The sequence below is a fragment of the Misgurnus anguillicaudatus genome, chromosome 14, assembly GCF_027580225.2.
Source record: "Misgurnus anguillicaudatus chromosome 14, ASM2758022v2, whole genome shotgun sequence".
Lineage (NCBI taxonomy): Eukaryota > Metazoa > Chordata > Actinopteri > Cypriniformes > Cobitidae > Misgurnus > Misgurnus anguillicaudatus.
The window spans coordinates 12,923,282-12,948,841 of record NC_073350.2 but is presented as its reverse complement, the minus strand read 5'-3'; the positions used below and the strand labels follow the sequence as shown (position 1 = coordinate 12,948,841).

The window sequence follows — 25,560 nt, the reverse complement described above, 5'->3', positions numbered from 1 at the left end:
ATCAGAAAGAGTTTTCAGACACTATCAGCGTAGCTTCTCACATTGAAGAGACGGCACAGACATCAAAACCAAGAGTTCACAAAGAGAGAGGATCCCGGACGAGCCCCCGCTTCTCTCACCAATTACACGCATGCACCTTTAATCCCAAATAAAAATGAAAAACCCGCTGTGCGAGACCCGTGTGCTTGTATCTCAACACTGTATCTCTGATGAAAAAGATGAAATTTAAATCTCCGCAAGACACCAATAAATAAGTCATTAGCAGGCTCGGATAAAATGTGCAGGATTTTCTTGCGATTCTCTGTGCTAATTATGAGGGAAATTCAATGTGGTATTCTGTGAAATGAAACATGGTGAAATGTGTTCAACTTAGTTGAGAGGACTACAGCTTACTAGTAGCAGGGGAAATAAATCACAAAATTGTCAATGAATGGAGCAGCAGATTTTAAGGAAATTAGTTATTTTTTATTCTAACATCATTTTCAATCTCCTTAAAGGGATAGTTCACCCAAAAATGAAAATATGCTGTTTATTTAATCCCCCTTAGGCCATCCGATATGTTGGTGGCATTTTTTCTTCAGTAGAAAAATAAAGAAGATATTTTGCAGTGCTATGTGATTCATATAATGCAAGTAAATGATTTCCGACATGCTATCTTTTAACTCGCTGTAGCTAGCTAAGTTAGAGGAGGTTGACTCGCAGCACTCAACACGTGTTTTTTTCCCGCGTGGCAAGCCGACCGGACGTGACATGGGGACGTGGCAGCATCGACGATTCAATTTTTTTAATTCGAAGTTCGAGGTTCTGACTTAATTTCGATCAATTTCGATTTAAAATAGAAATTGTGACCCCTTAGGAAATAATGTTTAATTTCTTGCAAAAATAAATTGATTGGCTTCACAAGACATCAATATGTTACCAGAAGGCGTTTGGTTCACTTTTTTAATGGATATATCTGCATTTTTTACTTTTTCACTCAGCGTGTGAACACAAACGGATTCTGTAAATGTTCTGGGATCGCTCCCGTAAAGGGGACCTAGTAACAAGAGGCAGAAACAAAGCCGTAAGGGGCGTGCCGTAGTGAGGATGCACGAATCATGGCAACAAGAAGTTATGGTTCAGCTCATTGACACAGGGGATTTACAGTACATGCAGATTAACATTCACGACGTGAAGTGTCTGCAAACTGGACTGCAGCAGAGATCAGGGAGCTTGTCACTATTGGCACTGAAGCGGAGATCATTCACCAGCATGACAGAACAGCACATCACTCGCTCCTTATGATCTTGTCATAAACAAAAAAGCGAGAGAGAAATCACAGACAATTAGCAAACTTCAGACGCTATGAAAAAAACTACCAAATGCAGGACTTTGAAAATGTCACATGTCTTTACGGGATCTTTGCGCCTTGTTTGTGAATGGACACACAGTTTCCGGAAAATTATTGCAGTTTGAATGAACAATCAAACGATACGGGACAAATCCCGGACGCATTTTCTATGTATTTTCTGCGTGAAAAGGGCTAAAGTGGCGGAAACCATTTACTTGCATATATGGGTGATTCTCACGAAACCATTGAAACACCACGGCACTAATGATTTTAGCTTTAAAATGTGTAATATAGTAACATTAAAATGCATCAGAATTAACACAATACTGTGTTCTACCTTGCACAATGTGTGATTTCAACATAAGAATTTATAAGTGGAAATTTTATCTCATTTTCTGCTGAAATTCTCATTACCGCAATGTGTCCGGCTGTGTTTGAACACGCGTTATGTTGTAATTTAATCAAATTACCACAAAAATATTAAGAAAAAAATAAATGGATGTTTTGCTAGACTTCTTTAGATGACAGAAAAAATATTTACTGAATATTCATGTATAATAATAATGAAGAAAAATTAGGAAAATTATGTGTCCATGCCTGATGTTCTCATCCTCCGCAACACTTTTTGAGAACAGTTTAAGCACACATACAGAATTTTAATAAAGTTTGATTTTGAGTGACCAAGCACATGGACCAGTTACTTCAAGATGGCTACCAGGTAAGATCATTTTTTTACAGTTAATTTGAATTATTGTCTTGTCAGAATGCTTACACGACATTTTGATTATCATTACCGCAACAGATGCTTATTAAATGTTAATTTAATTAATAGAAGCATAATAGTTTGATTTTAAATGCATGTGCAGAATCTCCAAATTATGTTCTTTCAGGTTTGTCATGTCATTTTGAAAATATGTCAGTGTTGATGTTTTCTGACTGTTGCGGTAATGAGATTTTTTAGGACAAATTTTTTAAATTATGTTACAAAAAGTGTTAAATGATAAGTAAAAGTTTTTAAATTAATGTTCCCATTTACTCCAGACTTTGTTTTTCAATGTCTGGTGGGGAAAAAAGTACATTTAAGCAATTTTTACATTTTCATGCTTGACATTTTTAAAACCAAGTTTTCGTGAGAATCACCCATATGAATCACAGAGCACTGCGGTTTCTGCAAAATATCTTCTTTATTGTTCGACTGAAGAAAAAATTTCACTAACATAAACAGCAAATATAAATTTTTGGGTGAACTATCCCTTTAAAAACAAACTTTTTTCTCTACATCTCTGTTTTTAAACATAAAATTACAGTAGTATTTATTAAGTAATATGATGTCAAACTGACATTTCTTGCAAAATTGGACCCGGCAGCTCAAATTATGAATTATTATGTAAGCTTACCGTTGTGAATTGGGGTACGGTGACAGTTTTCAACACTGATTTTATATACTTGCTTATGTTTAAACCCAAAATGTTACGGATTGCAACAGTAAAAATCGAATTTTGAAAGATAGTAAGGCTTCGAGACTTTAAGTTTATTTGTACAGCACTGGCAAAATGAGGTTATTAAGGTTTGTGCTTAAAACAAGAAAAAAAACAATTCTGCAATGAGGTAAGAAAAATGTTTTTACTGCTTTATGGACAAGGTTTTCGAAAAACTTGCTAGGTTTTGCTATAATGCACTTGGTGAAACAGTGCTTAATGGTTATATATGACCAGTTCAAAACAATATTATTGCGGCAGGCGTGGGGAAAGGGCAATGGTTCGCGAATGCTAGAGATGCAGAATGTATTTTGTGGTACCTGGAGCTTAACTACAACCAATTAAAAGGATTTATGCCACTGGTACGAAGCGCAATTAAAGTTTTTTAAGGGTTCTCTTAGACTCCAAGTTGATTCCACTCGGGTGGGAAAGAAATGATGCACAGAGTTTAGTGTCTAATTAGTACGAGTTACTTTATCAGCCTTAAGGAAGTGAAAGTTCTGTGGGATCAAGAGAAAAATAAAACATAGGAGCAAAAAACCGGAGCAATGTGAGAGAGGGGAGAGACCTAATAAACAACTGACAAAGTAGGAAATAATTGACAATAACAAAATGACACGATTGAGCTGTATAGTTTGTTCCCAGATGTTCTGTGGCTCACCTGCCTTCAAACGCCTTTAAAATGCCACTCAACTTTACGCCTTTGCTCAAGTTTCTACACTTCCTGTCAAAATCAAGTTCTGTTTCTGACCAAACACACTGCAAAGATACAATATTTGTTTTCCTTTGTTACCCTATGGCAGTGGTTCTCAAACTTGAAGGCAGGCGTGAGATGGTGCCAGTTTTATGACATTTATAAAATACATTAATTTATCATAAATTAAACCTCTGAATTAAACAAAAGATATTCAATTATACAAATGTAGTGCTGTTGGTAAGTAGCATTATTGTTCAGATTCCAAGTCTGAGATTGTTTAACTCTTTCCCTGCCAGTCATTTGTTTTTTACTGTAGCCAGCATTTTTGTGATTTTCACAAAAGTTTATTGCCTTCCAGAAAACATACAATATTTCAAATGAAAAAAACAGCCCCTCTGCTTTCAAATAAAAAACATTTCATCCTATCTTTATTTGTCCTCTTTTTATCACCTCTCATATATGGGTAGGTTTCTTAAAGGTGCAGTGTGTAAATTTTAGCGGCATCTAGTGGTGAGGTTGTGAATTGCAACCAACGGCTTAAGCGGAAAGTATACTAGGGACGTCCGCATGATGTAATTTTCGTCATCAGGAGGGTCCGAGGCCGGCTGCGCGGACCGTCCGTGTGCAGCCCAAAATTTGAGACCGCGCGGACAGTGTGCGTACAGTCCGCGTACAACAGCGCATGCGCGTGAAAATATTTCGACAGGACACTCCACTATAAACAATTATACAAAGGAAATAGACAGCATTTGCACACACACTATCATTTTTCTCCTTTAACTTTTACTTCTTGCAAGATCAGAAAGCTGTGGAGCATGTTTGTTACCATAATGTTTGATTCCTGTTCTTTGTTGTCTTGTTGATTGTTCTAAACTGTGTTTGCAATGCTGGATCGGTTACTTTTCTTCACCTATCCTAATGTTTTTATGTACTGTTAATGTCGCCAAATCAGTGCTGCCCTGAAGGCAGGGGCAGCGTTTGCGTATGGCCATACCCTAGCATTCAGACAAAACACCAGAAATCAACAGGCTGTAATGATGCTCATTAAAGATAATTTTAAATATTTTCAGTAGAACATATCTGAACATTGGTACATTACTAATATGGATAATTTACACGTGTGCTTGACGTCATGCTATAATACAAGAACCGACATGTGGATGACATCAACGTGCCGCGAGAGCGGTTTGAAAGCAAACTCTTCCGATGATTTCTCGCCTCACCCTCGCGGTACTTTGATGTCATCAGCCTGTCGTTCTTGCTTGCAGCGCAGCTTGAAGTCCTGGCAGGAGGTTTCATGATGACGCTGTTGTTATAATATTTATTTTCGCAAGTAAACTCCTTTTTTTGTTTTAACATTCAGACAGACTCACGGTTCTCCCCCACACTTGCGCAATGCATATTGCATACATTATTCCAGAAGTAAAATGATTTGTTCTCTGTGGATAAATAAACAGGTTCTCTTACACTGGGAAATTGTAGCGCAGTCTAAGTGTATTCATTATTTGCGCGCGTTTTTGAATATGGCGACTTGTGGAATAAAAACTGCACGACGACAAAAGGTAAGACTTGTTTTTGCATTTAGCCCTGTTTTACTAAGAGTTTTATTTAGTGTTTTAGTCTTAGTTGGTTAGCTGGCTGGGTTAACTACGGGTGCTCTATCACCTCATTAAAAGTCTTTATTGTGTTTAGTGTTTATTGGCGGCTGTCATGACAAGATTTGTGAAGGGATGTTACAGTATGTTTTGATATTATCTTGTTTTAGTTTATCTGTTGCTGGAGTTGCACTTAGTTAAGAATGACAACATTTGAAAAGCATTTTAAACAACCATGATTTCTATTTTTGTTTTTCAATTGTATTGCTTCCGTATTGTTGTCAGTAAGTGTACATCCGTGCAATCATAGTATGATTTTATACAGGTTGGTGGAGTATGTACACATGGATATAATGTGGCTTCATAGATTCGTTATTTGAATGGCCTTCTTGTACGAATAATTTTTGCCATACCCTAGGTTTTCGTGAAACGCTGCCACTGCCTGACTGCCTGTTAGACTAATAATTTGAATAAGAAATCATTTGTATTGCGTATAGTGTCAAACGCGGCCATCCGCGTGTAGTATACTTGGAAAGCTGCTCGCGTCCGCCTCCGCGGAAAAAAGTATAACCCGGTCTTTAGTCCACTGCTCACCCCATGCTTTTAAAACACATAGAAAAGCTACGGTAGCCGCCACCGGACAAACATGTCATTGTCGGAGACAAAAAAATTTGTCCATTAAAGGCGGAGTCCACGATGTTTGAAAAACGCTTTGGAAAAGGAGACGGGCCGACTACCAAAACACACTGATAGCCAATCAGCAGTAAGGAGCGTGTCTACTAACCGCCATCCGTGCTGGGTTGCATATGTGTGGGGCGGGTCTGTCAACCGAAGGTCCAGATTCTTTTGGGGTAGGGGCGTGTTTGTTTAGGTGATTTCAAATATCAACATTGGCTTTCAAACATCGTGGACTCCGCCTTTAAGGGCTTCTATAGAAAAATGGCGGCACAAAATGGCGACCTCCATGTAAGGGTCCCTCTGTGTATGTAGATAAAAAGATAATATATAATGATATAACGATAATATAGTTTTGTATATTGTTTTGCATTTCTGTCAAGAAATCCTTCTAAAAATTACACACTGCACCTTTAAGATAAGATAATTGTATTTTTGTTACACTGAAAAAAAATGATTCATTGAATTTAATAAATTTTTTTAAGGTAAGTGGTTGCAATCAATCCATTTAAGCTACATCCAAACAAAAGTTTTTCATTTTATTTTACTTAACTAATCTTTTTTTGTTTAAATGTAGCTTAAACAAAATGACCGCAACCACCCACCCCAAAAAATTGATTAAATTCAATGAATAATTTTTTTCAGTGTAGAGATCAGATTCATAAACGACTATAAAAACATACACAATACTGTTTTTGGATCAGTGGATGCTTCAGTGTTTTATAAGTTGGGTAAGAGCACCACCTAGTGGATAATAGCAGAAATATGGATTGCTGTAAAAACTCGTCATTGGCAGGGAAAGAGTTCATGTCATGAGTTTTCTTTGATGCACTGTACGCAAGCCGAAAAGAGAACCACTGCCCTATGGATAGTTAAACCCCTAAGCACTCTGATTGTATCTTCAGCAGAAAGATTAGATCTGCCGTGTTTAGCCAACCATTTTTGTCTCTAATGCCGATTTTAGCCCTGATTTTGACCCGCCGACAGGTTTTGAGAAATTGCTGATAAATGTCCGAAATCATAGGCAAATATTTGCTCGTGCAAATGACAATCACACAGCGTGAATTATCAAGCACGCGTTCCAAGAGAATCGCCGACACCCCTGAGATATCTGGCATGCTAAATATCTGGACCTGTCGGCAATTCAAAAGCATGTCGTGTGAAATGTGTTCTAACTAATAATAAAATCAGCGATGACCTACAGCCAATGAGAGGGCAACATATAGGTCAGCTGAATGTTCGGGGAGGAGTTATGATTCCAGTCTCACGTGAGTACACAAGTGACCTTGCGTTGTTTCCTTGTCACTTCTCGCGTGCGTTTGGTTGTGAGACGTAGTTTGCGGACCATGACAAAGTTGTCGCCGATTCTTCCTATAGTAAAGTCATGCAGTGTGAAACCCCCTGTCGCTGATCCATCGTGCAGTCTGAAAACAGCAGCGACCGAATGCTACCCCAGATAGTCATGCAGTGTGGGCATCAATTTGTGGGCATGCCATCTAAAGCAGAGATTACAATTTTTTTGCAAAATGTACTTTGTGGTCATTTTGGTATGAAAAGGTTGGGTAAGGAAAAATAGAAAAGGAAAACTGTACAAAAGCGGACACATTTAAAGATAGGAAATCCAGAAAGAAAGGACAGTACCAGAGGGAACCAGAGGCAGGAGGTATTAAGTGCGGACTCAGGGGAGGCTGGTGGCCCGACCCTTGATGGCCAAGACCCGACGGGGCAGACAGGGCGTGAGCCCAGGGACATAACTCCACAACTTCACCCGACAGTCACTGTAATTATGAAGACCCAGGGAGGGAAAGGAAAGGATGGAGAGAGCAAGATGAATGGAGAGAATTAAAGGAACAGGAAAGCTTTGTTAGAGACACATTAATGAAGTTCTGTCAAACAATCCCAACTGCTCTACAAAACAAGCATCTCAAAATGATACAAAACTAGGTCTAAAAAACATATTAGTCTGACTGAACATTTCCAAGTAGTCTGCTGTCTGGAAAAAGACATCACAGGAGTGCACACAGTGAAGAGGGGAGGCAGAAATAGACGCATGTATCGAGCTGATGACCTACTTCATTGGAGTGTCGTAAATAACGCTAACATTTACATTTCGAAATTACCATATTTAAAATCTCTTCCCTGCATCATGTTTTCCCAAAGCGCATAAGTATGTCTCTCTTTGAAACTTTTCCTTGACGATCTGTCTTGTCTGATGCACGTACCTGGAGGCGGTGAAGATCTGTTTGGAGTTGGTGCAGATGGCATTGATGGGACTGTCGTGGCCTTTGATCTCTCCGATGGGCGTGAAGTTATCCACGTTCCACACCTTCAGCATGCCCGCCCTGCAGGCACTGAGGAGCATGGGCCGCCCGGGAACGAATGCCAGAGCACACACCCAATCCTTATGAGCGGTAGGGATTTGCTGTGGGAATAGACAGTTTAAAGGTCTTTACACACCGGGACGTTTTTCGGGCGCGTTTATCGTCGACGTTTAACGTCTCGTGACTCAAGAACGAGCGCCAACGTGAGTGCGCACACCCACGCGAAAAGCGCGACGCGCAAAAGCGTCATTTTCAGAAAAACGCCTCGGACGCGTTTTTTTGGTTTGACGTGGCGCGTTAAAAGTTGGCCGACCAATGAGATTGGCGCTTTTGTTCACGTGCCTGGCGCTGCTGAAGTTCCAGTAAAACACGACTTGGCGGCGCTCAAGCACAAAATGGTCTTGCGGAGCACGTGGAACAGGTAAACACAAAGAAGATGCATCGAGGCTGTGGAGGTTATGAAGGTGTCGGAGTTCCTCACATCATCGACTGAATTTCGAAGGTAACGTGATATATATTAGAACATTACAATACATAGCTGTGTGGGCCATATGATTAGATTAAACTTTGTTGTCATTAAACAAGCACAAGGCAACGAAATGCAGTTAAGGTCTAACCAGAAGTGCAAAAGCAGTATAAAAAGTGCAGGATATCAATAATAATTGCATATAGGTGCAGGATTATGTAATACGATGTAACAACTTACTATGGGTGGTACTATGAAAATAATACTATGAACATAATCTACAGAAATGTACAAATGGATGTGTACATAAACTAAACAGAACAGAACAGTAGTGAAATTAATATTTAGGTAGTGCATGAATGAATTTGGATTGTAACAGTTAAGAGTGCAATGGCTTAAGTTATTGTGAATAGTTATTCTAATATTCAGTACACAGGGGTGCAAACGATGCAATTCAAATAGTCCAGCAGTGCAAATGAACAGGGAGTATGAAATAGACAGCCCATTAATGTATTGAACAGACCAGTAGTGCAAATCTACATTATAACTGTGCAAGTAATAAAAAATTATTATTGGTGCATTACGATATGTAATGCACTGACATTGAACACTTCATACCATGTCATGTTCCCTTCATACCATCACATGTTTTGTTGTTTGCACCATAGTATTTCATTGTTTGTAACTGGAACCTGTTGTACACAAAAGTGGACAATTACACTGTTTCATGTTCAAAGAAAAATATTTGGTTATTATATTCATTGCTTTTTCCTAACCCCAAATAGCTTGGAGAAATCTTAAATGCAAGCCAAACCAAAGGTGGGGTTTTATGAGGTTAATTTGTGTTCTGTGTTTAGGTAACATCTGCTGCATTTGTTCAGCCAGATAAAATACCATGAATCTAAATTACATTTGTAATCAAATATTGACCTCATGGATATCGTGGCATGGCCCTCAGTGTGAAAGATTGTTTCTGATGAAAACTAAATTTATCTTTACAGTGTTCACAGCAATATTTCTGCTAAAATGATGTGAGCAAAAGTGAGGAGGCCCCAGCAAGCACGTCTTCAGGATCATCCAGCACCAGCCGTGACAAGGTCCAATCTAAACAAAAGAAAACAGTCCGAGACGAACCTCTGGAGATGTACCTCTTATCAAAAGATGCTAAAGGGAAAAAATTGAAAGCGAAGCACAGAAGAGAGAAAGAAGAGCACAGAAGTAGCGCTCTGCCAGTTTTGGGTCACACCTATAGATGTTTATTATATACCATTTATATTTAGTTATTTTTTTAATGTTTATACATTCAAGAAATACAGTTGAACATGTACATTTCATAGATATGTTTATTTGCACTACAGTTCACTTAGACTTCTATCATTGTGACTTATTTGCTCTACAGCTCTGCCAGTTCTTGTTCACACAAATTAATGTTTATTATATACCATTTTACTTTATTTTAAGTGTTTATACGTTTAAGAAATACATTTGAAAATGTCTAATTTCTAAATGTTGATTTGCACTCCAGTTCTTGTTCACACAAATGAATGTTTATTATATACCATTTTACTTATGTCTTTTAAGTGTTTATACGTTTAAGAAATACATTTGAAAATGTCTAATTTCTAAATGTTGATTTGCACTACCATTCAGTTGCACTACATTCATTGTGACTTTTCTGGAGTGGACCAACATTTTTGAATCCTGTTTTATTTGGTTTTACTGTCATGTCTCTGATTGTTATTGCAAACTGCAGTTCATTCACACAAATAAATGTTTGATAAAAAAAAAGAATTGTAAATAACGTGACATTTTGGCACTATGAATATATTTGTACATCAGTATTGTTGACCTCTTATTGTAATAACTACATACCTAATTATTGCATCATTATATTTATAGGCAACACTTACCAATTTGCAGGAGTAATAACATTTTTGGGCACAACAAAAATGGTGGTTCCTTGTTCTACCCACCCACCCTCTATAAAACGAGTATATTGGTAAAAATGATCTTAAATCTTTAGCCAAATCACAAAATACAATACATTTGGCAGGAAATTTGAGAAAATTGTTAACAGAGAAAGTGCTTGTAAAAGATTTGTTAAAAGTACACACATCGGATCACCCATTACCTTGTATTTTGTGAAAGAGTTTTAATTTTGATATAACGAGTTCTATCAAAAATAGTTACTTTTATGTGGAGATGCTGATATATTAACTGATGATAAAAGAATCGAATCAAATAGATTTCATTTAAAAATGTATTCAAGTTCACGGAGATATTGTTTGTACAAAGATTATATATTTATTCAAGAGTCATGTTTGTTTGTTTGCCCGTTAACCAAAAATCGTATATGAATGGTTATTGACTACACGCGAGTGGCTCTCTTCTTCTGTGTGACAAGTGAGTGTCAGAACAGACGCATAACGTCTCGCAGCGCCGCCCCGTGTACCGGCATATATCTGTTTTGTATTAGGCGCCATCTAATGTCCAGGGAGTGAAATTGCACCTCACTCGGCTCAGCGCCAGTAAAATTCGTTTGGGTGTGAAAGCAGAAAAACGTGACGTTAAACGTCGACGATAAACGCGCACGAAAAACGTCCCGGTGTGTAAAGACCTTAAGTGTGAAAAATGACCTCATGATGCTTAGTGTGCTGTGAGTCAATATTGGCTCAAGTCACCGATATTCTGCATACCTCCCCTTATAGACGGTGGGCCGAGGCTCCGTATCTGCTTTACTTTTCGAAATGGATGATCCCCATGGAGGGACAACCTGAATTTGTAAAGTTTGGACGGTTGTTTTATTCTCAACGATATGAAAAGTGTTGCCACTCGCATTTATTGCACATTTTCCCCCGAAATGATAAAAATGTCCCCGTAAATATGCAGGCAAACGCGGTTGCCTACTATATCAGTCGAACCAATAGAGCGGCAAGATACTGACAAAGGATTATTATTAACCAATCAGATTTAGGTTAGTAGAACAGCTGTTACACGGATTCAGACACGAGCTGCAGCGGAATTGACCATCGCCAAGGACATTCTTTGTGTGATTGTAAGTATTCATTTGATTTAATTGATATCTATTTAAAATGTTTGTTGTGTACACTGGTTTGTTCAAACGTATGTATGCGTCTCGTTAGTGTTGTTTTACGTAGGCGTAGACTAACGTTAACCGTTCCGTACAACAACGATGTTCCGTGCATATTAACTTTTACCGCCGATCGGTCATACACAAAATATGTATATGTGTCGTCTTCATTTCTCTTACATCTCCGTTTAAGAGAGACACACCCCAGTCGAATGTTCTAGTAATATTTCATAAAGTTTGCGCCCACTGCGCTTGAAAATGACCGGTGGGCAAGCCACACTTCGACAGCTGCTGGGGTGTGTAGACAACTAACGTTAGAGCAGCGAAAATGTACATTTTTATATAATTTATGCTTTTCACAGTATTATAGTTTTTATAAGCTGCAATGTTTACTCCCTCTGTTTCTTCCACAGTTTTTTTGAAAAGTAAATTTAGCTTTGACAGTCAAAGTTCACGTTGTTAACAGCCTCTCCTCAATGACTGTTTTGCAGAAGTGCTTGTACCCATTTAGTTTATGTTCTCGTGTTTTTGTGTGGTGAGGTACCGGGTATAATCTCGATAGCACCCTTACGAAAATTAACCATGGTTTTATTGTGGTAAAAGTGTAGTAACCAATGTATTTTGTTGTATTGATTACTATCAGCAAAACTATGGTTTTACTACACTAACCACGATTTAACTATAAAACCATAGTTGTTTTGTGATTACCATGGTTTTACTACAGCAACCATTTTTTAACTGTAGAAAAACAATGGTTAATTTTTGTAAGGGCAGGTGAAGTGATACCTTGTTTTATACTGTTAATTTTATTTTAACCTCTTTACTGCTGTTTTTCTGAACCTTATACTTCTTATGTTTGCAGATAATGCAAGGTGTGGGGCCTGCTTGGATGTGTAAAGACCATGGGCTTAAGACCTCAGAGCCTGTGTTTTTACTGGCGTTGCCTCGCCATCCTCTGCCTCTACCACTAAAAAAGTGCAAAACAATAGGTTTAGGTTCTGCACATCACTGATTGAAGAAAAATGATTTGTAACTTTCAGCAGTGAAAAACTCATGCTACATATATTGTTTCCACCTGTTCCCTTAAGATGGGTAATAAACCAATTTCACATCGTTTAGGGGTCTCATTTATAAAACTGTGCGTAGGATCCTTACTAAAAGTCTACGTACACACAAAAGCCAAAAATGGCATACGCAAAAAAATACTAAGACCTATAAAACAAAGCACTGTTCCCTTTATAAATCACAGATCACCTGCAAGTGTTCATACATGAATCATCCTCGGGTCCCACCCTGCAGGCCCATCTCTCATTGAGTTTTTTCTTTTGTGGAGCACAGCCTTTGTGTGGGAACTGGTGTACGCACATTTCCAGCCCCGTTTTGTGCATACGCCAGTTCCCACACAAAGGTTGTGATCTATACAAAACCGAACTTAATGGGAGAATGGGCTTGCAGGGTGGGACCTGAGAATGATTCATGTATGAACAATTGCAGGTGATCTGTGATTTATAAAGAGAACAGTGCTTTGTTTTGTCTTAATATTTTTTGCCGTATGCCATTTTTGGCTTTTGTGCATACGTAGACTTTTAGTAAGGATTTATAAATGAGACCCCAGGTGTCTGGTTTTGTTGATAATAACGATGCCAATCATGCCATAATTGAAAAGGAAAATTTTGTAGGTTGTTTTTATTATATTACTGTTAATACACTGCATCTACATTTGTACTACTCTTATACTTTTACTACACTGCACATGTGTATGTATATACACTGTACATGTTGCCACCCCGCAGCGATTTTTCTATGTAACTGTTGTAATAATCTTAAACCATTTGTCTTTGATGCATTTTTGCTCTGCTATTTAAAGGCTACTGCTTAAACATTGCTGTAAACCATGCTACTTTCTTCACTGCATGTCTATACAATATACTACCAACCTTCCTTTGCAGTTTTTTCAATAAAAACTTCCTCTCTTCTCCTTTGTGCACTTTTTATCTTTGTGATATTTGTGAAATGGCTGTAGCACTGCCTGTGGAAGCTTGTGTTAGCTAGTTTGATTAACTTGTTTGTCGGTTCCTGGCTTTGTAACTTATATGCCTGTATTATTCTTGTGTACTGCTTTCTCTGCATTCAAGGTCTTTCCACAGAAACACTGATTAAATCAATTTCTGCCAACTTGTGCCTGTGAAGGGAATGGTGGGTCCACTATCCTCAAATACATGCATGCAGCACTTCATTTTTTGACATTTCTTTCCAGTAAACATGATAAAGCAGGGAAAATAATTGTCTGTCTTGCTTTATGACGTTGTGTTTCCAAGCGATAACAGATATCAGAACGGTGTAAAAAATAGAACGGTGTATTTATTAAAGATTACAAAAAAATGACAGGACATGACAAAGATGGTTACATAAAATAAAAACGGTAAGAATGGGCAACGTTACCTCTACATTCACATTTTGTGTCAAACTGAATATTAAAACTGCATTAGTGGCTAAAATTACTTAACAAGTTCAATCTTTCCAGCGAAACTCGCCAGTTTGTTGACACGCGTCATCACTTTTCCACGCACGCTATTGGATGAAGGCAACAAATACGTCATGAACTTCGGACCCCAAACGTAGCTGCTTGCTCTATTCGCCGGGAAAATAACCTGGAGAAAGTTACCGATATTATAGTAATGTGCAAGGTGTGTAAGTGGCAACAATTTTTATTTGCTTTGTTGAAAAGCGTAGCGGTTACATAAAAAAAACTGGGTTATCCATCACAAGAGATCGTCTGATAACACGAAATCTCCCCTCGGCCCACCGTCTATTAACAATTCACATGCCTTGAGGTATCCTTAATGTCTGTAGTATGGACAAATAATGCACTAAAGCCTAACACGACTCAGGGTTATCGATTTATACAAGTACGAGCCACAACAGTAAACGCTGGCATAGCAGCACCACTTGTAACAAGATTATAAATGTCTTCAATAAACAAGCACATTTAAAATTTAACACGCATAAAAATTTGAAATACAGATGTTATAATAAAATGTAAGAGAATTATGAGGCTCTGCATGTCCCACGATCCATTTTTTCCAACCTCCAGATTCCAGCTGATTCTGCCGAAAGACCTGTAGGGAATCTGAGGAGATTCTCATAAAAGCGAGGAACCCGAGCACTTTATCTTAGCAAATTTACCCAGTCGTACAATCAAAGGGGGAGGGCGAGTTAGTGGAGTGTGTGCTAGACAAACACACTGCTTAAACAATGTTAACTACAATGGGATTTAAAGCTACTCCTTTGGAAAGGAGGGAATAGAGTTTGCTGTCAATCATTTTAAAACGGTATAGATGTGAGATGCAACACATAGCATACATTTTCTTAATGGAATGAAGATGCTTTTTATTCACATGCCCAATTTTATGCTGGCACAATGTAGGACAACTTGAAATATTTAGAGGCAATTAAAGAACACCAGAAATAAACACAATGAATTGTCCTGTAGAGTACATTTGGGTAAACGGTTTTGCTTTACCGTTCATCCATGCTGAATTTGTCAACATTACCACATTTAACACTGGAATACATAATTCAGAAATTCAGACACTTTTTTTGTACAACCCATTTTTACGTTCCCTTATTATAATCTCTATTATTTCTGACCTTTTCGTTACGGTTGAGGGAAACTTTGGAAGGTGTTCCTGTCTAAAAAAATCTATATGAAGGGCTTATAACTAGAGAAACCTTTTAAATCACATTTTAAACTAATAGCTTTCTCATCGGTCAGACTTTGATGACATTAACAGTCACTGACAAATGCCAATCTACATCTAAAATCGCAGGAACAATAGATAAATGCTGAAATGGATAAAAACCTTGTTAATGTATTCATATAATGCCCATCAAAAAAGAGATTTCACTTGCCATATGCTTACAGATTTACATTACACAAACATTTCACAAAGACTATATATAAATATATGTATACATACATGAATCAGTTCCTGCTGACCCAGATCCCATTTCTTAATGCCGTTGTCACGGGAACCGCTGAACAGGATGTCACCGTGTACGGCAAGGCACTCGATCCCATCGTAATGAGGGGGCTCAAAGTTATGAGCCGGTCCAATGTTGCCCTGGGCGCCCTCCGCAACATCAAATATCTGCATTGAATCAAAAACATTGCGAGTCTTTGCGTATAACACATACAGAATAGCCTTACAATATAAAAGAAATAAATGACCTTTATTGGTCTTATGGTATATATACAGTATTAGAGATGATGTTTTATACAGTCTGTGTGTGCATGAAAAGAAATAAATGACCAAAGCGGTTAAACTGCACCTTAACGTAATGGTCTTTAGATCCAGTGATCACTTGGTCCTTGCAACCACCAGAATAACCCACTGTAAGACACATGACTGACCCAATATGTCCCGTCAGCTTCCCTGTAGCCTGCATTCTGCACAAAATGTCTCAAAATCAGTCTACAGTAATAAAACAATCACAACAATGCACTGTATGCGTGTTTTAAAGACATTGTGGGTTAACAATTAACATGCAAATTAACTTTATGTTGTCTTAACAAATTTTCAGGTGGTATTTACGAAAAGACAACATTCATACAATATTATATATAAATACATATATACATTCATTTATTTATTTATTTATATTTAATATGCATAAATTAGGTCTGGGCAAAGAAAATAGATTTTTCGATTAATCGGGGTTTTTTTACGTGGTCGATTCAAAATCAATTCTCAAAGAGCATAATCGATTTTTTCTTTCATATTTATTTCCGAAAACATTGAACGTAAGATTAACGTTAATCTAATTACTAGTCTTCTTCACTAGATAGAAGTTGATGCCACCTTCACATAAAAAGTCAGAGGTATGGAAGCATTTTAGATTTCGCAAGCAAGACGACGACGATAGTGTTGTGGCTTTTAATTTCTTTTATTAATATTAATTACCCACTTGTAAACTGCTGTTCACTGTTCTTTTTTATTAATATAGTATTTATATTAAATCTATATTCATTGAGTTGAATCGAGAATCGAGTATAAAATCCGACTTGAGAACCGGAATCGAAAATTTAATCGAGAATCGAATCGATTTGATAGCTTGTGAATTAAAATCGAATCGATCTGGAACATCTGAATCGATACCCAGCCCTAGCATAAATGCATGTATTCAGGATTAACTATATTCTATCTATCCATCCATCTATCCACAAACACACACACACACACACACACGTATGCATTTATAGCAAGCATTCTAGACAAAAGTTGCATTTACCCCCCCCCCCCCCCCACACACACACACACACACACACACACACACAAACACACACAAACACACAGTCCGCAACATTTTTGTTGTTTTGTGTTTCCGAAAAATATACATTTAGCTAAAAACAGCAATTTTGCCAAATATTTGACAATAGGGTAAAAGCCACCAAAAATTTACATTTCACAGGGTCTTTAACTCTTTCCCCGCCAAGAGAAAACATTTCCCTGCCAATGACGAGTTTTTCTGGCAATTCGTTTTCCGCTATTATCCACAAGGTGGCGCTCGTTCAAAACTTAAAAATCCAGAAGTATTCCCTTAAAGGGATACTTCACCGATTTAGCATTCAGCTTTGTATCTGTAGAAACCCGGCAGTATTACTGAATGACCATGTTTCCCTCCCTCATTTCCCCCTGAGAGGAGAGATATCTGCATTTTGGTTCTGCAAAAAAGTCCTCCGATGATGTAATATGACGATTTTTGCATCATCGGAGGACTTTTTTGCAGAAACAAAATGCAGATATCTCTCCTCTCAGGGGGAAATGATGGAGGGAAACATGGTCATTCAGTAATACTGCCGGGTTTCTACAGATACAAAGCTGAATGCTAAATCGGTGAAGTATCCCTTTAAGGCAAACAGTTCAAACTCAATGTATGTTTTGATAATCACTCTGAATCTGATCTCTATCAAAAGTCTTTCACAAAAACGCAATTGTCTTAGCATTTTGCTCAAAATTTTGTATTTTCGAAGAAACCGACCCATATTTGAAAGTTGATAAAAAAGAACAAATGAAGGTAGGAAGAAACTTGGTTTTGTTTGAAAGGACAGGGTCTGTTCTTTCATTTGATATATTGTAGGTTTATATATTTAAAGAGCCAGTAAGATGACAATTTTAAGCATCCTATCACTATTTATAAGTCCCGGACAACAGGTTTAAATGCATGCAAGGTCAAAAAACACTGTAATTTTCTCAAAATATAAATTTAAAATTACCCCATTTCTCAGAGATCCCCAAACGATTCGTGTGAAGCCATTCAACGACTGAGCCTGCCTAAACCCCACCTTTCAGTAGCCTACTCTGCTCTGATTGGTCAACTGACAGAGTGTCTTTGCACACAATGCACAGATCACAGATCAGTCTCACAGACCACAGATCGGTGGCACAGACCAACAACAGTGCAACATGTATTGACCTCGTGCTAACATGATTTACTGAGAAGACATTGTCAACATCAATACACATCATTCATCATTAATCCAAGCAATAAAAACGACGATTGAAACTAACATTTTACACTCATTTAAGCATCATTCAAGCTAACCGGGTCATAGCAAAACCGTAAATAAGCATGCATTAGCCGTTTGCTAACGTGACTCTCTGACAGTAAATGAAGTTTAAACACACAACATCATTCATCATTAATCCAAACAATACAAACGACGATTGAAACTAACAATTTTACACTCATTTAAGCATTTATCTAAACTAACCGGGTCATAGCAAAACCGTAAATAAGCATGCGTTAGCCGTTTGCTAACGTGACTCTCTGACAGTAAATTAACAGTTTAAACACACAACATCATTCATCATTAATCCAAACAATACAACCGACGATTGAAACTAACAATTTTACACTCATTTAAGCATTTATCTAAACTAACCGGGTCATAGCAAAACCGTAAATAAGCATGTGTTAGCCGTTTGCTAACGTGACTCTCTGACAGTAAATTAACAGTTTAAACACACAACATCATTCATCATTAATCCAAACAATACAAACGACGATTGAAACAAACAATTTTACACTCATTTTAGCTTTTATCTAAACTAACCGGGTCATAGCAAAACCGTAAATAAGCATGCGTTAGCCGTTTGCTAACGTGACTCTCTGACAGTAAATTAACAGTTTAAACAAACAACATCATTCATCATTAATCCAAACAATACAAACGACGATTGAAACTAACAATTTTACACTCATTTAAGCATTTATCTAAACTAACCGGGTCATAGCAAAACCGTAAATAAGCATGCGTTAGCCGTTTGCTAACGTGACTCTCTGACAGTAAATTAACAGTTTAAACACACAACATCATTCATCATTAATCCAAACAATACAAACGACGATTGAAACTAACAATTTTACACTCATTTAAGCATTTATCTAAACTAACCGGGTCATAGCAAAACCGTAAATAAGCATGCGTTAGCCGTTTGCTAACGTGACTCTCTGACAGTAAATTAACAGTTTAAACACACAACATCATTCATCATTAATCCAAACAATACAAACGACGATTGAAACTAACAATTTTACACTCATTTAAGCATTTATCTAAACTAACCGGGTCATAGAAAAACAGTAAATAAGCATGCGTTAGCCGTTTGATAACGTGACACTCTGACAGTAAATTAACAGTTTAAACACACAACATCATTCATCATTAATCCAACCAATACAAACGACGATTGAAACTAACAATTTTACACTCATTTAAGCATTTATCTAAACTAACCGGGTCATAGCAAAACCGTAAATAAGCATGCGTTAGCCGTTTGCTAACGTGACTCTCTGACAGTAAATTAACAGCTTAAACACACAACATCATTCATCATTAATCCAAACAATACAAACGACGATTGAAACTAACAATTTTACACTCATTTAAGCATTTATCTAAACTAACCGGGTCAAAGCAAAACTGCTTGCTATCGTGGCTCTGACAGTATATAAGTTAGAGTTTAAACAACGATATCATTCATCATTAATCCAAGCAATAAAACGACTATAGACATTTTACACTCATTTAAGCAAGTATGTAGCTATAATCATACTTACAGGTTGTGGTTAGGAGACGCATGTTGTTCCAAATAAAGTGGGTACTGAACCATCTTGCATTGCCAAACGTCTAAATCCCTCCGTTAAAAATTAATTTAACCACTGATTCTTCACAGCCAGACACGTTTAGAATATCCCTCCTTGAAAAAGTCTCCTTTGGTAGTGAAAACAACAAAAGCTGAAAACAGCGTGAGCTGATGTTTACACTCACACACTAGCTAGCTGTGGGCGGGTCATAGTTTTCGTTTCTCCCGCAGGCAAGGCTGTAGGCGGAGATTACTATCTCATGTGACGTGGATAAGTTCGCGTGACGTGGATAATATCAGGAAGAAGACTCACTCCTTATAACGACTCGTTTCAGCGATTCAGAGTCGACTCCCTGCTTTAGAAGCAAATAACTTTATTAATCGTGCACTTTTTGGTTCAACTACTTTACACGTTGTTTACATTGATGGACAGCTACACGACACACTGCAATAAAGGTTAGTTTCGATTTTGGATCTGTGTGGCTCTTTAAAGGAGCTCACTTTCTGAAAGACATCAAACTTTTGTGAAAATCATGGCACTGGCTGGCAACTTTAAAAACACTGGCGGGGAAAGAGTTAATATCATATGCTTCAGTGGTTGAAGAGAAGATGCAAAGAGTGACCCAAGAAAACCTTTAAAACCCAGTGCCTGAGTGGTTTTTGAATTAATCAATAATTGCTAATACTTGTTTTTCTGCTGCTCTGAGGTCAGTGAACTCGGAATCATAGAATGAACTTGGCACCTGTTGAGATCCCAGGTACGGACAGTGTTGCCCGCAGCAGCATACAGCACGGATCCCGAGGGATTGAGGGCAATCTGGTTGATCTGGCACTCGCCCTGGGCTGTAGTAATGGTGCGTGTTGTTGTACCAGCACAGGCGTCGCCTGAGACCACCTGACCAGATGACCTGAATGAGGATTGGCCAAAATTAAATTTTTCAAAAGGACTGTTTTCACTGTGGTTAATTGTACATTTCAGATACTCACGTAAACGTCCGGACACATTTGGCAGAGTCGCGAATGTCCCACACTTTGATATATGAGGTGGACACCGTGAAGACCAGACAGGAGTTGCTGCAGTATTTGACGGACACCACGTTGTTTGGGTGTCCCCTCAGGGTCACGATCTCCTGCCCAGTCACTAAATTCCAGATCTTGCAGGTACGATCTGAAAACAACAAATAGCAAATAGCACTTATTGAAGAACAGTATGATATCATGCTAAATCTGTCTTTTTCAACTGGCTTCAGGAACCAGATTTTCAGGTGATGCCTCAAAAACAGTACCAAATTATGACAAACAAATATACGTGACATGCCATAAAGTCTTAATGGCACAGATGGAGGCATTTCCTACTGCTTTATTAAAGTTATTAAATGTATTTATTTTGCTGTTATGCACATTTATACAGTTGCCTTTTATTATTTGCATTTAGCTTTTCCTCTTGCTGCCCGTCGAGAATCATTGTGTTTACAGCTTTGTATAAATACGCAACTGATTGTATTTAACAATTCTAGTTCTTAGAAAGAAAATAACACCAGCAGATTGGAAAATAATAGTTGCCGCTTTGTGAATAATAAAAGAAATCGCATTTCTTAGTCGAGCCGGCCCACATTACCTTGTTGACAGCAGTATGCTGCAGAGCAGTTCAATAAAACATTCAGACAGTCTGACCTCAAAACAACGAGGGCAGGTAATTCGAATTGGCTCGTGTCAATGAGCTGATGGGTGCGTGAGTGTTTTTTGTAATGGGTTCAGACGCACACCGAGTGATGTAAGCGGGTGAAACGAGTGTAATGGTGCGTGGTGTACCTTTAGAGCCGGTGAATAGCAGTTCATCGGTGGCATCCAGGCAGAGAACGGGTTTGGTGTGGCCCTCAGCCATCGCTACGCACTGCAAAGGGGCCGTCCTGCCCCCCTTCAGCCCACCTGCGGGATTGATCACACCCCTGCACAAAGACATGCTGCCTTTAAAACATGACTTTGTGAATTGAGGACACTTATGTGTCTTGGAAATGTAGGTGGAAAGGAAGATTCATGCATCTAAATATGATGTATATCATCCGTTGCAAATGAATAAACAATTAAGCTTTTTGCCACTGTTAAAGTGCAGGAAGGAATAACACGAAAAGTGGGACAAGACAGAAAAAGATAAAAATAGAAACAGGAAAAGTCTTTATTTTAACTATTTTTACACTCTTGTCAAGCCTGTGGAGCCGCAACAGAAACAACGTCGACCCCTTTCCGAAATCCTGCTGTCATACCCTGTACACTTCGGACCCCCAACCTCCGCCCGCTCTCCGTAGAGTTCATTATCAACGTGCTGATACTTAATTAGCTTTATCAGACTCCGGCTGTGATTTACGCACAAGGCTGGCACGTCGTCTCCAAAGCATCTTCCTCGCGGAGCTCTGTGGGTCGTTCAGGATACAACCATCAGCAAGGCAGATAGAGCCGGTGAAACAATACAACAGTCTCCACATATGGAGCAGGTGCTAATTACATCCCGTCATAGCATAGCAGGTGGGAAAGAAAATGTAATGCTAACTGTAATGTAAAGGGATGGTCACACTATACTGTGTTTTATTCACACAAGTTTTATATTTTGCTTTATATGCTCAAATGCAAACGCCACTACACACCACCTTTGTCAAAAATTAGATAATGATATTGACTTAATGTCCTCGGCATGTATTACAATTTGTTCAATAAATGCTTTTCCTCCAAATCGGCTTAATCTCGGCTTTGGTCATTCAGAAATACCAGTTTGTTGGCAGAATCTATTAAACGCCAATTTTTTTTTAGCAAAGTCCTCTAAGTGAACGGACTGGATAAACATCGCTACATGTACTTCAAGGTCCAAGAAGTTTTTTTTACATGGATAAATGAGTTTTACTGAATATATTAGGGTATTAAAGAATAACTATGGTCCAATTCAAGATTTTACATTTCCTTTGGTGTGCAAGTTAACGATATGCAAAAGGTCACCCCAAGGTAAACAGTGATGCAAGTTATCGTCTCCAACGTAAATCTCCAACGTGAAACACAGTCTGTAAGTTAACTCCTATCAGCATTGCATGAGCGAATCTTTCAAACATGGTAAAAAGCATCACATTTCCAGCTGATGCGGACTATATAAGTGACACTAACTGTAAAAACAAATGTTTGTAGGATAAACATCTACATTTATTGGCTTAATATAAAGAACAGAAAATGCTTTTACATGCTTAAAATAGTGTGACCACCCCTAGGATCAGACCTAAATGAATACCCTTCTACCGTATTTTCCAGACTGTAAGTCGCTCCGGAGTATAAATCGCATTGGTCAAAAATGCTTTTTAAAGAGGAAAAAACATATATAAGTTGCACTGGACTATACGTCGCGTTTATTTAGAAAATGATTTCACAAAATCCAAGTGGAAGAACAGACATTTAATCTGGAAAGGCAAGTTATTCAACTAAACAATAGCACAGAACAGCAGGCTGAATAGGTGTCCGTACATGTTAAAGTAACATTAACATTTATTCACCGAACACAATAGCATATCGAACATACCTGAGAGGCTGAATAGCCTAAAATCAAGTTCAAAAAGGTCCCGAAGTCATTCCGCATCACTGAATCCATTGAATTACATAAATACACGAGCAGCATAGAGCGGACTCTTGCGGCTGTAGACGGTAATGGTTTCTCTTGGTTCATATAAAATAATTTTGACTATAAGTCGCACCTGACTTAAAGTCGCAGAACCAGCCAAACTATGAAAAAAGTGCGACTTATAGTCCGGAAAATACGGTAGATTGAAGCCAAGCATATTAAAAAGTGTAAATTTTTGTTTCAGAACCCTAAACTGGCATTTCAAAGCCATTTAGTTGGTCTACAACAAGAAGTGGATCCATTCAATGTCCAATTTAATGTATGGTTTTGAATCGCCGTCCGTTTCAGATATCTAGCATGCCAAATGTGTCACGGGTAGGGATGGGAATCAAGAATTTAATCGTTAAATTCTTATCAATTCCCATCCCTAGTCACGGGTGTCGGCCGATTCTCTCAGATTGCATATTTGACAGTTCACATTGTTTCATTGTCATTTGCATGAACGAGCAATTTGTCGCCAATTTCTCAAAACCTGTCAACAGGTCATAATCAGGCCTAAAATCATGCAGTTTGAACTCGGCATAAGGCAAAGGTGCATTGAGATTACATAACGCGAGTCAATGCGCACATGTCAGTCCGTATGTTGGAAGTATATTAGTTATGCACGTGTGCTTATAAAGTGCAGGAGTTATCAGCAGAAGCCCTTGTGAGGGAGGAAACTCTTAACGTCTGAGGATGCAAAGCGACGTGGGGCTTTTTAAACGTATTCATATCAACATAAATAGTTAAAAAGACCCTCCACTGGAGCAAGTGGCACTTCCCCATCTTGGACAGCTTGTGAGAAAAATGGACCCAATTAGAAGGCCCACAGTTTCCCAGCAGCTCCCAAAGGACATTTCAAAGCTCAGCTTTTACCGGTAGAAAAGCGTACACTGTAAGTCAGGTCATACAACCCTTCAGTCATGAAGACAGCAGCCTGACAAAGGCGAGATTGGAACGGTTACTCGTGTTAAGATGTTACCATTTTGTGGTCAACAGACTTGCTATAACCATCACACGATTGTTCAAATCACAATGCGGGGGTGAGCAACGTCTCAACGACACCTGCATTCCCCCAACAATAGCGCAGGCAAGGTGGTCTACGTTTGAAAAACTCAATCTCCACATCTGTTGTAAAAGGCACCACGGAGCCAACCACCAGTGAACGTAACGTGCACTGACAGCTGGCAAGCTGAATTTCTGTTTGGATTTATGATGGACCAGTGCCACGGGCTAAATGAGAGTTTCTATTGCAAGGGAAATGTTGAACGCACATGCTTGTTTTGATGGAGAAGAGTCTTCGTCGATAAACTGCTCCAGAACTTCACGAACTGGGAGATTAAACTTGTAGAAAGGATTTATACTTAAGGGGGTATGACAAGTAAAAACACTGTATGGTTGCGTTCCCATTTCTTGTCTTATTTTCCCCCTTGTGCAGAGCGGAGGATGCAATACGTCTGTCAAAACAGCATGGGGGATTTCAGCTCAGTAGTGACCCCTCCTGGAAACTGGAAATGTCGTTTTTTTGTGTGTAAACAGGTGAAATGATATGCCAGTAGAAGATAAACAATCAAACTAACTTCGCATCACTTTTTGAATACCACCTTCCTTTTGGTGTCAATTTTTGCAGCCGGAAAAGCTTCGGGCCTACAGCTGTGGCTGTCAATTAGCCAACATACATTGGCAACCTGGCAAGGCTAAACAAGCCTTCCCTACCCCTAAAAATTTAATGAGGCTCTTCCCTTTAGGCTGACAGCGTTCCCGACCAGCCCCGGTAGCGTGACGGAACCGAATGAATCTGGAGTTCGGGATGAAGGGAAATTGGTCTCTGGTGGGCCGCGAGCTGCCTCTGTCCAGCTCAGTTCCTGTGAAGTTCTAATGATGGTAGAGCCGTCAAAGCCTCGTGCACAGAGGTGACAAGAGGATGGCTGATTAAAGAGGAAACTGGGACATCTTGGCTCTCTAGAGGACGGATAAAACGCGGGAGGCGGCTGTTGGAACATGTGTGCTTGCTTCAGTAAAGCGGGGGGAACTCGAGGGGGGTCCGGTGAACGGGAACCAATGGTGATCAGGTTCAGGACCAACACTGTGTGATGGAGTTTAAATGTTTGTATCTGTAAAAG

At 38.6% G+C, this 25,560-nt stretch overlaps 1 protein-coding gene and 1 long non-coding RNA gene across 5 annotated transcripts in view; one reads left to right on the top strand and one right to left on the bottom strand.

Annotated features, from left to right (window-relative positions):
• kif21b (kinesin family member 21B) overlaps window positions 1–25,560 on the bottom strand; it is a 115,454-nt gene that overhangs the window by 5,760 nt on the left and 84,134 nt on the right. For 3 of the 4 annotated variants that reach the window (XM_073875905.1, XM_073875902.1, XM_073875903.1), the window contains 7 exons: window positions 21,616–21,752; window positions 20,791–20,971; window positions 20,547–20,711; window positions 15,986–16,103; window positions 15,634–15,804; window positions 7,998–8,197; window positions 7,417–7,553 (listed from right to left, as the gene is read on the bottom strand). In XM_073875905.1, the coding sequence (XP_073732006.1) occupies window positions 7,454–7,553; window positions 7,998–8,197; window positions 15,634–15,804; window positions 15,986–16,103; window positions 20,547–20,711; window positions 20,791–20,971; window positions 21,616–21,752 (1,072 nt within the window). In that variant the 3' untranslated portion in view covers window positions 7,417–7,453. The remainder of the gene's footprint in view (window positions 1–7,416; window positions 7,554–7,997; window positions 8,198–15,633; window positions 15,805–15,985; window positions 16,104–20,546; window positions 20,712–20,790; window positions 20,972–21,615; window positions 21,753–25,560) is intronic. The other variant, XM_073875904.1, reaches the window with a different exon arrangement.
• On the top strand, window positions 8,211–10,403 carry LOC141369457 (uncharacterized). The gene is made up of 2 exons (XR_012373166.1): window positions 8,211–8,598; window positions 9,564–10,403. It is a non-coding gene; the product is annotated as an uncharacterized lncRNA (long non-coding RNA).